Source organism: Cyanistes caeruleus, chromosome 4, assembly GCF_971803275.1.
Source record: "Cyanistes caeruleus chromosome 4, bCyaCae1.hap1.1, whole genome shotgun sequence".
In the NCBI taxonomy this organism is placed as follows: Eukaryota; Metazoa; Chordata; class Aves; order Passeriformes; family Paridae; genus Cyanistes; species Cyanistes caeruleus.
Genome location: NC_141704.1, coordinates 28,412,322 through 28,425,162, shown reverse-complemented (window position 1 = coordinate 28,425,162; position 12,841 = coordinate 28,412,322). Strand labels below are relative to the sequence as shown.

The following is a 12,841-nucleotide window of genomic DNA, read 5'->3' as shown; positions in this document are numbered from 1 at the left end:
GCATAATGTGGAGTAACTGAACTTTGCAACTAGTTGAAGCAAGATTTGTCAGATTTCTGTTAGCAGAGTCTTGACAGTGTTACATAGTATTACTCCAAAACACCTATTTCCTTCATGAAAATAGAAATTCTTTGTTTTTACCACAACTATTTGAATACAAAAAGCATTTTAAGTAAATTCCATAAGTGGGAAAACATATAGATACAAACTTTCTTCTGGAAAAGTGTTGAGTTCTCTAAGCCAGAAGAGAAGAAAACCTTCATCATTCTCAGCCAAACAAATGCAGTTAATATATGAAAAAGGCAGCAAACAGCAGAAAGCCCCAGAGCACAGTACTCTCAAAGGACAGTAACATCTACTGACAGCTGTTAATCTAACCTCTGCATAGCAGGACAGGAGTTACAAAACCAAGACAAACCCAACACTGATAGAGGAATCATGAACCTTCAAGTGACATCCATCTGAGAGCCTGAATCAAAGCTCTCTATACCCAGCAGAAAAGTTCCCACTCAAAAAAGGCATTACGTGACAAAATTCACCCTTTCAGCTTAATTTTCCAATGAACATCTGAGGAGTGACTCGACAACATCCTCCAATCCTCTTCCACTCAAGATAGGTCAGCACTATGTTTGGAGGGCTGCAATCCACCACCTTTCCATCCAAGAAAAACCTAGGGCAAAAAACTCAACACTCACACACCTCCTTCTCTAACAATCATCCACTCAAACCTATAATCTGTCTCATCCTGTTAGTCTGAAAAAAGGGGTTCTGGAACTGATCTCAGCTTCTAGTTCCTAGCAAAAGAAGTAATTCCTACTTCCAGGCATTTGTTTTCCTTTTGCTTTTCTAAGTATTCATGCAGCTATCACGAAGTCCAACTGCTTTATGAAAAGGTGTATTAATTTAGTGATTTCAACAGGAACATCATTATACTCCTTGGTTTGTTATGAAGTCCTACAAGACATGCTTCTGCCATAATTATTATGGAACTTAAATCCCACTCCAACAAAACCTGGGCTTTCTCACAGACTTTTCCTAGTAGTGCTCTCACCCACAGAAGCTTCTCAGCAATATCAGACAGCGGGTACTTGCCCTTGAAAGCCTTCAGCCATTCCTCATTCCTTATGTAATTGTTTACAGTAAACCATACAGGAATTAGCCAGGTTGCTCTAATTAGCATTAATTGGGATGTTTTCTGTGAGCATAACATCACATGCTGACCTCAAGTATTTCTAGAACATCTACAATACAAACTATGTTGGCTTTAACAGAACAAGCTGTACAAATTTAACAAAAGTAAATTTCAGATTCTCTCTTCAGTAAAAGGCAGCCAATCTTACATTAATTATGTATCTTTGACCACTTTCATCTTTAATTTTATTTCATTGTGAACTATAACTAAGTAGGTTATGAAAATCTTAATATAAAATGTGTGTGCCTCTGGAACTACTGTGTAAAAACTACAATATCTCATATAACAATTTATATGCAATCTTTATGGAAAATGTCATCTTACAATACCAGTAATTTTAACATAAATTTTTGTCTATTTCCTTCAAAAGCCACAGCTGCTTTGGGATTTACACATATTAGTTAATGCTTTGTCTAATCTAAATCAAAACAAAGGAATCTGAGTTCTGGTATAATTACCTGTAAAGTATATCATGCTCACAGTGCCATCCATACTGGCTCACCCTTTATTTGGGATGACCTGAAAGAGCTGAGCTTCCTCACTTTTCTTGAAATTACTGCAGCCAACACAAACCTGTGGTTCCCACAACCTGTGATTAATATTCTCATGCTACCTTTTTTTTTTAAATTCCTGGTCAGTAAATAAACAACCCTCTGACACAAGGAGGAAGCATCACTAGCCTCACTTGAATAAGTGTGGCACCTGAGGCCAGAGAGGTGAAACAGTACTCAGCAGGGATGGAACAGGATCTCCTGGTGCTGGTGCCATTCATTAGTCCCTACTGCCACTGGCCATGCCTTTATTGTTTCTTCCACAACTAAAGCCATTTATTCATTCCCACACATTACTTTGTAATCAGGCTTGCATTTGAGTCACAGAAAACATAAAAAATTGTGGAAAACAACACACACACAATCAGGGTTTTTTGTCAAACAATGCAGTATTAAAATTGAACACGGTTAAAGGAAAAGAAGCCCTTTGCAGGTAATCTCCCAGTAAGGGCATAAAGGTTAAGGCAGGTACAACACCACGGAAAGTACCTGGATATTTGGCTCAGAAACCTGTGATCTTCCTTCCCCCCCAAGAGGGGCTTTTTTAAGAGGTGAGGAAAAACCCTGGATATTTTAATCCAGAGTAGTCAAAGTTGTTTTTTTTTTCTTTGAAAAACAAAAGAACTTGAACGGAACAATTTAATCCTGCCTGTAGCAGCCCAGCAAACAATGACACAGCATTTCTGTGAGGAGAGGGAAGGAAGAAGCACAGCCTAAGAGGTCACTCACTGCCCTCTGAACTCTCCTCACCAAAAGTGATCTGACAAACCAGCCCTATACACGCAGCCCTGACAAAGGTCTGGCTAGGTACGGTTGTGAGGGGTGGCTGGAAAACAACAAATACCTTACACCCGTGAGCCAGAACTACTGAGAAGCACGTGCTTTGTGTCAGGCTGTGCAAACAGCAGAGTTGATAAGGAAATGAAGAGTTTCCTTCCCACCATACTGAGGATGCATTGCCAGGACGCAGGAGAGGTGACCGTGTCAAATACCAATTTCTTCCTTGAGCATCTGACTCAACAAGCAAAACAGGCAACTTTGCTAGAACAGAAGATAAAATGAGATGATATCTCCGTTCACTTGGTAAAACCAGTTCATTAGCAGATTCTTAAGAAAAGCTAGGACTACACTAGCTAAGCCACTACTATTTTCTATGGAAATAAAAGTATTTGCATGTTCTACTTACTTCCTCTCTTTGCATTTGTAACTCTTTTATGCAAATGACAGTGCTGGGTCAGATAGGGTTGTAAAAGCCAAAAATTATGGGGGAGGGGGTCGTCACACAGTCCCATAGAGTTTACCATAAATTAATATCTTTACATACTCAATACTACAAGGCACAAAGATTACATATAGGAAAGGCAATATGCTAAAGAAAGCAAAAGCTGTGAACTTTTTGGAAGAAAAACAGAAGGTAAAACCAAACTGAAGGCAAGGAAAAAAGAGAGGGCATCAGATATAACCAGTCAAATTAGGGGACGGTTCTGCAAGAAAGACCTACAATGTGACACCACATTCAAAAAAGGAAGCTATTTAAAAGTATGAGGAAAAAGTTAAAAAAAATTAGGAAAAAAATGAACAAGCAATGGAAAAAAAATAAACCAGGAAATACATGAGTTGAGCTGTAAACTGGAAGGCATCTGCATGACAACAGGCAGGTATAAAAAGCTAGATATCAAAAACATAGGAGGCATTGTAGATATAGTATCCTCAGGAGATAGCAGTGGTAAAGAAAAAGAGAAATAACTTAGCAATACTTAGCAACTATACTAAGTAAGCCATAGTGCACAATTTTATCTGGTCTTTAGTTCGTTTTCTACAAGCACAATCAAAACAGAAACAAGGCACCCTACCAAAGGGTGACGGAGATGGGCTTAATGGAGGAACAACCTTCAGACAGGAACAAACAATGGAGTTTTATCTCCAAAGTTTTGAAAATAGAGAAACCATAAAAAAGGACTGGAAAAAGGAGACAAATACCATACACTATTGAGGGCCAAGCACTGTTTCTGTTCACAGCAGAAACCAAGGGAATGGCATAATGATTAACAAGGGTAGAGGAAGTACATGGGCTTCCATTAAGCCACATCCAGGATTTGAGTCCACTCTGCTTTTCTGCTCAAAGAGTACTATGACACATCTGTTATTGTCACCTGAGCAACTCACATGTAAATTATACGGTCAACACATTTCCAGGAAATACTGCAAAAGTAAAAATATTTGGGGCCCCATTACTCTGACGCTCAGCACGTGTAAACGTCAACACAACGTGATTACCGCTGGTGTTTGTACTACAGCACAGAACTAGGACCACCAAAGTGGATCCTCTATTACTCCATCTCACAGTTATGCTGCATTCAGAGGCTCTCATATTAACACTAAAAATGAGGAACAATTATGTTAAAACTACTTTTTAAACTGACTTTGTGGAATCCAGCCCCAATTTCATTCCCAGTCTACTTTCCAGACACACCAGTGAGCGTGTCCTGAGTGCCCACTCCTGAAAGAGGCTCAGCAGCTTCAATGTACACCAAAGTCAAACCAAACTAAAACACAGCCCCTCATAATATTCAACTATGACAGTCTGGGATGAAAAAAAGTAGCACTTGTTGTCATAGCAAGGTAGAGTCCCACAGAAATAAACAATATGTTTTACAAAGCAAAAATTGCAGGCCAGGCTATCTTAATTCTGAGATGTGTAAGTTTAATCCCTTATTGTACAGCTTTGAATTTCATCCTTAATCATTTCTGCAGTAAAATGCCTCTTTATAATACAGAAAACTAAGTAAGTGTGGAGATTATTTAACAAAAGAATCAGGAAAAGTACTCTCTTCTCAGTTACTTGCAGTTTTCATACCTTTATGCTCACAAAATGTCATAAATACTGCACATGTAAAATGCAATTGTTGAGGTATACTGAATGCTATTTGAAGATTGAGAATAACCTGTTTGAAAGCACAAAGTAAGGATAGGGGAATGTATTCAAGACCTTTTTTGCAAACTATATATAAGCACCTCATCTTAACATTTTTACTTTTTCCTGTGCTGGGCACCATTTTTTTGCCAGTTGTGCTCATTGCCAGCTTGCTACTGTTTTTTTTTAAAACGTGCTTAGATCTTACAGTGAATTAACAAATAATTTAATGTTGCCATTGGTAAAAGATGCAAAGGTGGGAAAAAGTCCAGAGAACAAATAAGAAATTCTACACACGTAAGTTTAAATATACTTTGTCCAAGAGACATATATAGATATTAAAACAACTCTACTGCTTGGTATGACCAACCATAGAAAGAGGTGAATTTTAAATTTTTCATGTTTCAGAGTCAGTTAAACAATGAGTAATTAGCATATTTGGATTATGTCTCCAGTTTAATGTAAATTATGTATCTGTTAAAATTTTTGTAATTTTTTTTGCTTTAATATTCTGTTTAAGTTCTTCAACAGCACTGAGAACTCCTCTCATCTCTTGTCCTTGATGGACACTAAAAACTTTGACGTGTTTCTTTGGGAAGTGGACATTAGGTTTCAGATAATAATTTACTCATAACCAACTATTCCAGAAGCAAAGTGTCCTTGATGCTTAAATATAAACCTTGTCTCTCAGTTTAAACCAGCCTTCCTGAAGAATTACTTTAAGATGCTGCCAGAGTTGTAGAATAGGCAACAGGGAGTAATAATGTCTTAAATTGAAAAACCAAAGATACAGCAGAGCATATAAACCAAAGCACAAACAATGTGTTCTTTTAAGTCATTTAGCCTAAATGAGTCAGCTTCACAAGGCTGAAAATGCTCATTAAGGTGCAGGTTTCATTTCTGAGTTTATGCCAGCAGATAGATTGTTGGCCAGAGGAACCAGGTTTGGGTATAACCCCAGAGCAGCTCACTCTGCCCCAGACTCCATGCTACCACACCTGCACAGATTACAGTATCTGACTTAAAACTAAATTAGGTACTTCTAAATCAGAACATGGTAGTGGCAGCATTAGGTAAGGGAACTGCCGTCAGGTCACAGCACTCTCCTGAAAGTACAAGGACAACTGGATTCTCTAGACAGTGGTTTGAGAGGTTTTTTGGGTTTTTTTTTTTCTTTCTTCCCCATTCCTTCCTCTTAGGATCAAGGAACATCCATTGCTTCCAATGCCCAGACTGGAGGATTTTATGTTGGTATAATTGAAAGATCTAAGCAACATGGAGCCATAGCAATAAGCCTATTTCAAGAGTTTTAACTGTTACAAACCTCATTTTTGTATTTGCCAGCTCCTGCTGTGCCTTATGCAAATTCTTACTGCACAGGCATCTTTACTTTTTGTTTGCCAAGCTTCTTACAATTTCCATCCTTCATAATAAGACTTAAAATATAATATAACACCTTAAAGCTCCCAAGGTGGTTTTGTGTCAATGTCCTCAAATTATTGCAAGTATAAGAACATGTTTAAAAACAGTCCCCTCTCCCAAGGATTTGGAGCTAAAAACGCTCCTAGAGTAGAACATTCTCAATGAAGTACTACATCCTAAGAGTGCCTTTTCATTTAGGCAGAACTGCTGCTCAGTGCCAGATGTAAGCATAGGTTCGTTACTTCGAGACCATTATTTAGCTTCTTTCATCGGGTTCTATAGACCCAGTGAATGTATGCCCATGGAGGATCTCAGGCTGAAGCCCTGACTCCGATGAGGTACAGAGCAGTCAGTTGAAACATGAATTTCCCCACTCTGTCTTGGGAAGATGCCTCAATCCTGGTGGGCAAAAATCATATCCATGGACCACAGGGCCATTCAACTCCCATCTAACTCCAAATCGTGTTCCTAACTCCACATCTCGTTCCCTCCTCAGCACAGCCATCCTTGAGGCCACACTGAGGCAGTCCCTGGGGTCGGGATCGCACACCCAGCATCGCTCTGCTCTACAGTGAGCGGGGCGATGCTCACAGCCAGCCCAACAGAGTCACTCAGGGGGCAGCCGGGCAGAGGCCGTGCTTGGGAACAGGGACAGCGCTCGCCCTGCTGAAGGCACAGCCAAGTTGTTCTGCAGCGCGGTATCCCCGCGGGGCGCCCGGCCGCCACCAAGGGTGGGGGCCTCAACTGCGCCTTGCCGGGTGTTTCACCGGGAAACCGGAGCCGGTCCCTTCGCCCGCCCGCCCGCCCCACCGCGCTCGGAGCCCACCAGGTGCGAAGCGCTGCCAGGCAGGTGCAGTCCGCCGGCAGCCGCCTGCTGCCTACCTGCCGGGCGCCGCCGCTCCGGGGACGCGCCGCCGGGCGCCTGCCGCACCGCCTGGCTCTTCCGCAGGGTGCTGCCCATGGCGCGGGCCGGACGGGACGGGGCGGCCTGGGACGGGACGGGACGGACCAGACGGGACGGGGCCGAACGGGACGGGATGGGCCCGGATCGCCGCCCCGTCCGCGGCGGCGCCCCCTGGCGGCCGCGGCCCCTCCCTCAGCCCCGGCGCCCCGGCGGGCCCGGTCGCGATGGCGACGGACGCGGGCGGACACAGGCCGGGGCTGGCGCGGCCCCTGGCGGTGCCCGGGCGGGCCCAGGCCCTGAGCTCCCGAGCGAGCCCTCCCTCCCTCCTGAGGGCTGGCGAGAAAAGGGCATTCAGGAGGTCTTCTGGGACAGGTTTTCCCCTCACAGATAATGGTTCGTGCTGAGAAATACACAGATAGAAAAGACACTGTAAGTGGAAGGTTACCTGCGTGAGGCTGGTCACGCTGCTCCCTTCTGGGTTTGGGACATTATTTGACACCATTGCCTTACAGTGCTGCAGAGGCTGTGGCCCCATCCTGGGGGCTTAAACTCAAATATGTGGCAAGAGGAGTGTCTGCCAAGGACTGGAATCAGCTGAGAAGCCAAAGCAAGATGAAAGCCGTAACCCTTTGAACTACCACCAATGTCTGCTGTTATCATCAGTCAATATGAGCTTTCTTCACTGTCCTAGTGGTTTGACCCTGGCCGGATACCAGGCACCCACCAAAGCCCTTCTATCACTCCCTTAGACAAGTGGACAGGAGAGAAAAAATATAAAAGAGGGTTGAGATAAAGTCTGGGAGAGATCACTCACCAAATACGGTTACAAGCAAAACAGACTTGAATTTGGGATATTAACTGAATGAATTACTAACAACCCCAGAGAAGGAGAATGAGAAGTAAAATGAATCCTAAAAATACCTTCCCCCAGCCCTCCCCTCTTCCCAGCTCTACCTCCTCTCCCCCAGCAGCACAAGGAGACAAGGAATGGAGGTTATGATCAGTTCATCCCAGGTTGTTTCTGCCCCTGCTCCAGCATGGGGTCTCTCCCATGGGAAACAGCTCTCCATGAACTTGCCCAACATTGAGTTCATCCCATGGGCAACAGTTTTCCGTGAACTGCTGCAACATGGGTCACTCTTCCACAGGGTGCAATCCTCCAGGTATAGCCTGCTGCAGCCTGGGTCCCTTGCAGGGTCACAACTCCCACCAGAAACCTGTTCCATTATGGCATACTCTCTCCACAGATTTGCAAGTCCCTGCCTGGAGCCCGCTCCAGCAGGGCTTTTCCAAGGGCTCACAGCCCTGTCTGGGGCACCTGTTCTAGTGTGGGTCCCTTCATGGGCTGCAGGTGGATCTTTGCATCCCCATGGACCTCCATGTGTTGCAGGGGGACAGCCTGTTTCACCATGGGCTGCACCACAGCCTGCAGGGGAATCTCAGCTCCAGCCCCTGTAGCATGTCCTCCCCCCCTCCTTCTCTACTGACCCTACTGTCTCCAGAGTTGTTCCTCACACATATTCTCACTCTTCTCTGACTGCAATTACATCTGTACAATAACTTGTTTCCCTTTTTAGAGGGAAAGCTGCTGGCATCTTGTCACAGAGGCCATCCTTGTAACCTCCCACTACCAAAACCCAGCCACATAAACCCAACAAAACACTTCACGTGGAAGGAAGCGTGTGCCATTACATCAAACAAGGCAATTTATCTGATCAGTATTCTTATTTACAGCAAACACTGGCATTTTTTTGAAATGTCTTAAAATGATGCAAACCCAACCATAGATGTTTTTGTTAGATGGGTCTTTTCCGTTGCACTGATTGACTGCTGGGTTCTGTGGTTGAGTGAGTGTGAAGGATGCTGTGACACCAACACATGGCAATGAAACAAACGTTGTAGAATGAGGAATTCTTTGTCTTGGTGACCACTGGGTTGCTCTGTTGTCCTGCAGAAGTCCTAAGTGTCCCCCAGTGTACAATGTGTCATGTTTACTTTGGTACTCTGCCACAAAAGTAGTAATGAGTGGCCACAAAGGATCAAAAGAAAGGGAAGCAAGAGAACAGGATAATAACTTTGAGTCTTGATGTTTAAGAGGCACTGCCTTCTTGTCCCCAGGTGTTTTGCTCAGAGGACTTCAGCAATGCCTATTTGTATTCCTGTATTACTCTTTTACTCTGAAATTATATCTCCAGTGTCAGCTGTGGTTTCAAACACAGAAAAACAACAACTCAGCTTAAGACTGTTAAGTGGAAAAAAAGTCTCTGAATTTATGAGAATGACCATTGTGATTCTAGAAGTTATATATTCAGTATAGCCATCTGTAACAACAAAAAATATTACAATAATGAGGAAAATAATTGTTGCAGGCATTCATGGATTATTATGGCTTCAGAAATATAGTTATTAAAATAATTTGCTGAACAAGCTTAGCGAAACTACCCTATTCCACCAAACCCTATCTCAATATTTTCATTACATGAGGATTACCAGCAATTGGCAATTCAGCCAATTTGAGAAAAATCAGATTTAGAAAACTATCCTGCAGTCCTGTTATTCATTCACAGTGTTTCATTTTGCTTATTGTTTTGCAATTATCTTCTAAGCACATTTCTTTTAATGAAGAAAAAGGTCTTACATTGCTGTGGTGAAGATCCACTGAAGTAATAGGAAAAATTAAGTTCTACTTTTGAGATGCTTCGTAAAACCAGTGCATACAAAAATCAGAATTACCCAGTGTCACTTATAATCAAGGAGTCTCACTGTAGAACAGAATTTTGATGCTGCACACAAAGACTACCCTTTTCACATTCTTTACCCACTCCTCCCAAGGGTTTGCTTCTTCCTGCCATGTTACTGGCCCACATAACCTCTTACTCCAGTTGTTACAACCCCCTCACAAACACTGCCATCAGGCCATTTAAAGTACAGCTAGAGAATTTATGTTCCTAAACTCTTATTTTAGTCAGACTACTTCTGATTTTGGCCTCTTGAAAGATAATGACTTTATTTTTTCCACAGGCTTCATGCTCTCTCCTGAATCATGGGTGACGATCAACTCCAAGATGCTATTAAACTCTTTCTTTTTAGTTGATTTACTCTTATTACCTTGTTAGATCATCCTCCTTCCAGTTTTACCTACTTCATTATCTGCTTCTCCACATAAGACGTTTGTTTCCTCTCATTGTATTCCACAAGTTAAATCTTTTTTTCTGGGCAGATCTGGCCCTCTTTCTATTAAAATTTGCCTAGGAATTACACTTTTAATAAGGTTTAAGAAAAGCTGAGTACATTAATTTATTTTTTAATTTATTCTTAGGTGACTAACTGCACACATACATGAGGTTCAGTGTGAACCCCTGTAATATAAGCAGAATATGATGACAAGAAGAATGGAAAGCAGAAGGAAAAGGATGGGAAAAACTGCAACATATGCCAGTTAATAATAATGTGATCTGATGCCTTGTCCATATGTGACATACCTTTTTGTCAGTCTCTGCCTTTCTCTCACTATTTAGACTCTTTGGAAGAGAGACTATATCTTCCTCTCTGTTTAGAAAACACTTGATATTTCAATTTCTAGTGCTGTCATCTTCATAAATGATCTTCATGCTGTCCTTTTCCAGTAGTAAGGACATGCATAGGAGAGCAGGATCATACAGTCAAAAGACACCCTGGACCCTGTAGTATCTCCCTGATATCTCCCTGACACAGACACCAACCCTTGAGAGTCAGAGGTAAGCTTGTGTACTGAAGTTATTGGAAGACTGATACCCTATTTCAGTTAATAAAGCATGGATTTACATCTGCTTTGGGTAGCACCAAGCAACAGGACAAGAGGAAATAGACAGAAACTGAAGCACAGGAAGTTCTGCCTGAACAGGAGGAAGAACTTCTTTACTGTGTGAGTGACTGGGCACTCGATCAGGTTGCCCAGAGAGGTTGTGGAATCACCATCATTGGAGATATTCCAGTACATTTGGACACAGTCCTGTGCCATGTGCTCCAGGATGCTTGCATAAGCTTCTAGTGTTGGTGTTAAGAGGTCAGCTATGATAAATCGAATTAATGTAAAAAGTCTACAAAATACAAAATAGTAATTACATTAAAATATTAACAGATTATGTACTTTATAAAGACAAAATGCAAGGTCTTTACTCTGTCTTGAAATCTCATAAAGAAATGTGCTGGGTTTGGTTGGGGAAAAATTCATTTTCTTCACAGTGGTTAGTATGGGGCTACGTTTTGGGTATTTTATAGTAAATATATTTGATACATGATTGTTGCTGAAGAACTGTGTGATAGAGCTACGATTACCTAAATGGTACATCAGTGGGAGGGTCCTTCAGTTGTTTCTGAGGTAATTGATTTCCAGCTCCCTGTTGACTGTTATAACAGTGATCATTAAAATAGTATTAGAATTTCTGTTTCCACAAAATATTCTAAGTGATCCTTCTATACATTAACTGGGAAGAAGGCTGGTTCAATTTCACAGTGCTACCTTCTTATAAAGTATAGAATTCTTGGTGCTTAATGCAAAATCACCTAAATATTAGTGTTATTAAAGCTGACATGGTCCTTGCATTTTCAGAATATTAATATAATTGAAATACCACAGGTAATTTTTGCAAGCTTTGATTAATTTTCTTACCTCAAGATCTCACCTCAAAGTCTGGCCTCTTGCATAAGCTCTGGATCTAAGCTCCTTCTGTAGCCAACAGAGAAAGACAGGCATGTCCAGCTGTTGACTCATCCTTCTGAAGAAAGCACTTCTAAAGACTGACCCTATCTCTAGTCCTTAGTCTGGACAAGTTCAAGAGAAAAGAATTTCAGCTTTCATGTTTAAGTTGACAGAAGTCATCTATGTCTCTTCCTACACTGCAAGTGTGATGGTGTCAGCATGTTAGTGACAGTTCAGGGCCACGGCTAAGATGCTCCCTGTGTGACCAAGTGTAAGAGAACAGCTTTATTTTTATCATGCTGCTGACAGAATGGTAATGTACACAGGCCTTTGAAGCACTGCAGTTTAGGATCCCATATCTACAGGAAGGAAACTACAAATACTGACAAATGCCACAGGCTCTGGAAACCTCTGGTACTTCTAGGAAAGTCCTGAATTCCTTAATTTGTGCTGGGTTTGGCTGAGAACAAGTTAGTTTTTTTCCCTAGTAGATAGCACAGTGTTTGTTTTATATTTATTATGAGAATAATGTTGATAATATATTGTTGTTTTAGCTGTTACTAAGTTGTGTTTACTCTAAATCAAGGACTTTTTGTCTTCTCAAGCTCTGCCAGTTAGCAGGGGTACAAGAAGCTGGGGGAGTCACATAGCCTGGACAGCTGCCCCAAGCTTGCCAAAGGGATAATCTATACCATAGAATGTCATGTTTAGTAAATAATCTATGGGGAGTTGTCCAGAAGCTGCCAATTACTGCTTGGGGTCAGGCTGGGCATTGGTCAGTGGGTGGTGTGCAACTGTGTTGTGCATCGTTTCTCTAGAGCTTTATTCCTCCCTCTCCTTTTCTTATTCCTTCTAGTGGCAGTATCAAGGCATTTTATTTTAATCATTAAATTGTTCTGATCTTAATCCATGAGGTTTACTTTTTTGTTCAGATTCTACTCCCAGTTGAGGTCGAGGCACTAAGCAAACAACTATGTGGAACTTGCTGACTGGGGTTAAACCATGGCATATGCCAAGCAAAACTAAGTGATCAAACCTGTTAGAGTTGTGTAATTGAACCACATGGACACAATGCAAAAATAGGGGCTTTATGAAAGTAAATTTTCATGATACAGAGAAAAACTTAGTTCTGTAGCCCACCAGAGCTCCTGCTCTGTAAATCCACTATGTCAATGCT

General features: G+C 41.9%; 1 protein-coding gene and 1 long non-coding RNA gene across 7 annotated transcripts in view; one reads left to right on the top strand and one right to left on the bottom strand.

Moving 5' to 3' along the window:
• The window catches only part of TXNRD1 (thioredoxin reductase 1), a 46,593-nt gene that overhangs the window by 28,844 nt on the left and 4,908 nt on the right, over window positions 1–12,841 (bottom strand). The window contains exons 1-2 of one of the 6 annotated variants that reach the window (XM_086887169.1): window positions 6,906–6,963; window positions 2,588–2,784 (exon numbers count right to left, since the gene is read on the bottom strand). Coding sequence is in view for 1 of the 6 variants with exons in the window: in XM_086887166.1 (XP_086743292.1) it covers window positions 6,962–7,040 (79 nt within the window). In the remaining 5 variants the exon portion in view is untranslated. Of the gene's footprint in view, window positions 1–1,051; window positions 1,097–2,587; window positions 2,785–6,905; window positions 7,160–11,634; window positions 12,106–12,841 lie in introns of those variants that run through there. The other 5 variants (XM_086887168.1, XM_086887170.1, XM_086887166.1 and 2 more) reach the window with 5 other exon arrangements.
• Window positions 7,258–12,570, top strand: LOC111935962 (uncharacterized). Its single transcript, XR_002867953.2, has 2 exons — window positions 7,258–7,412; window positions 7,496–12,570. It is a non-coding gene; the product is annotated as an uncharacterized LOC111935962 (long non-coding RNA).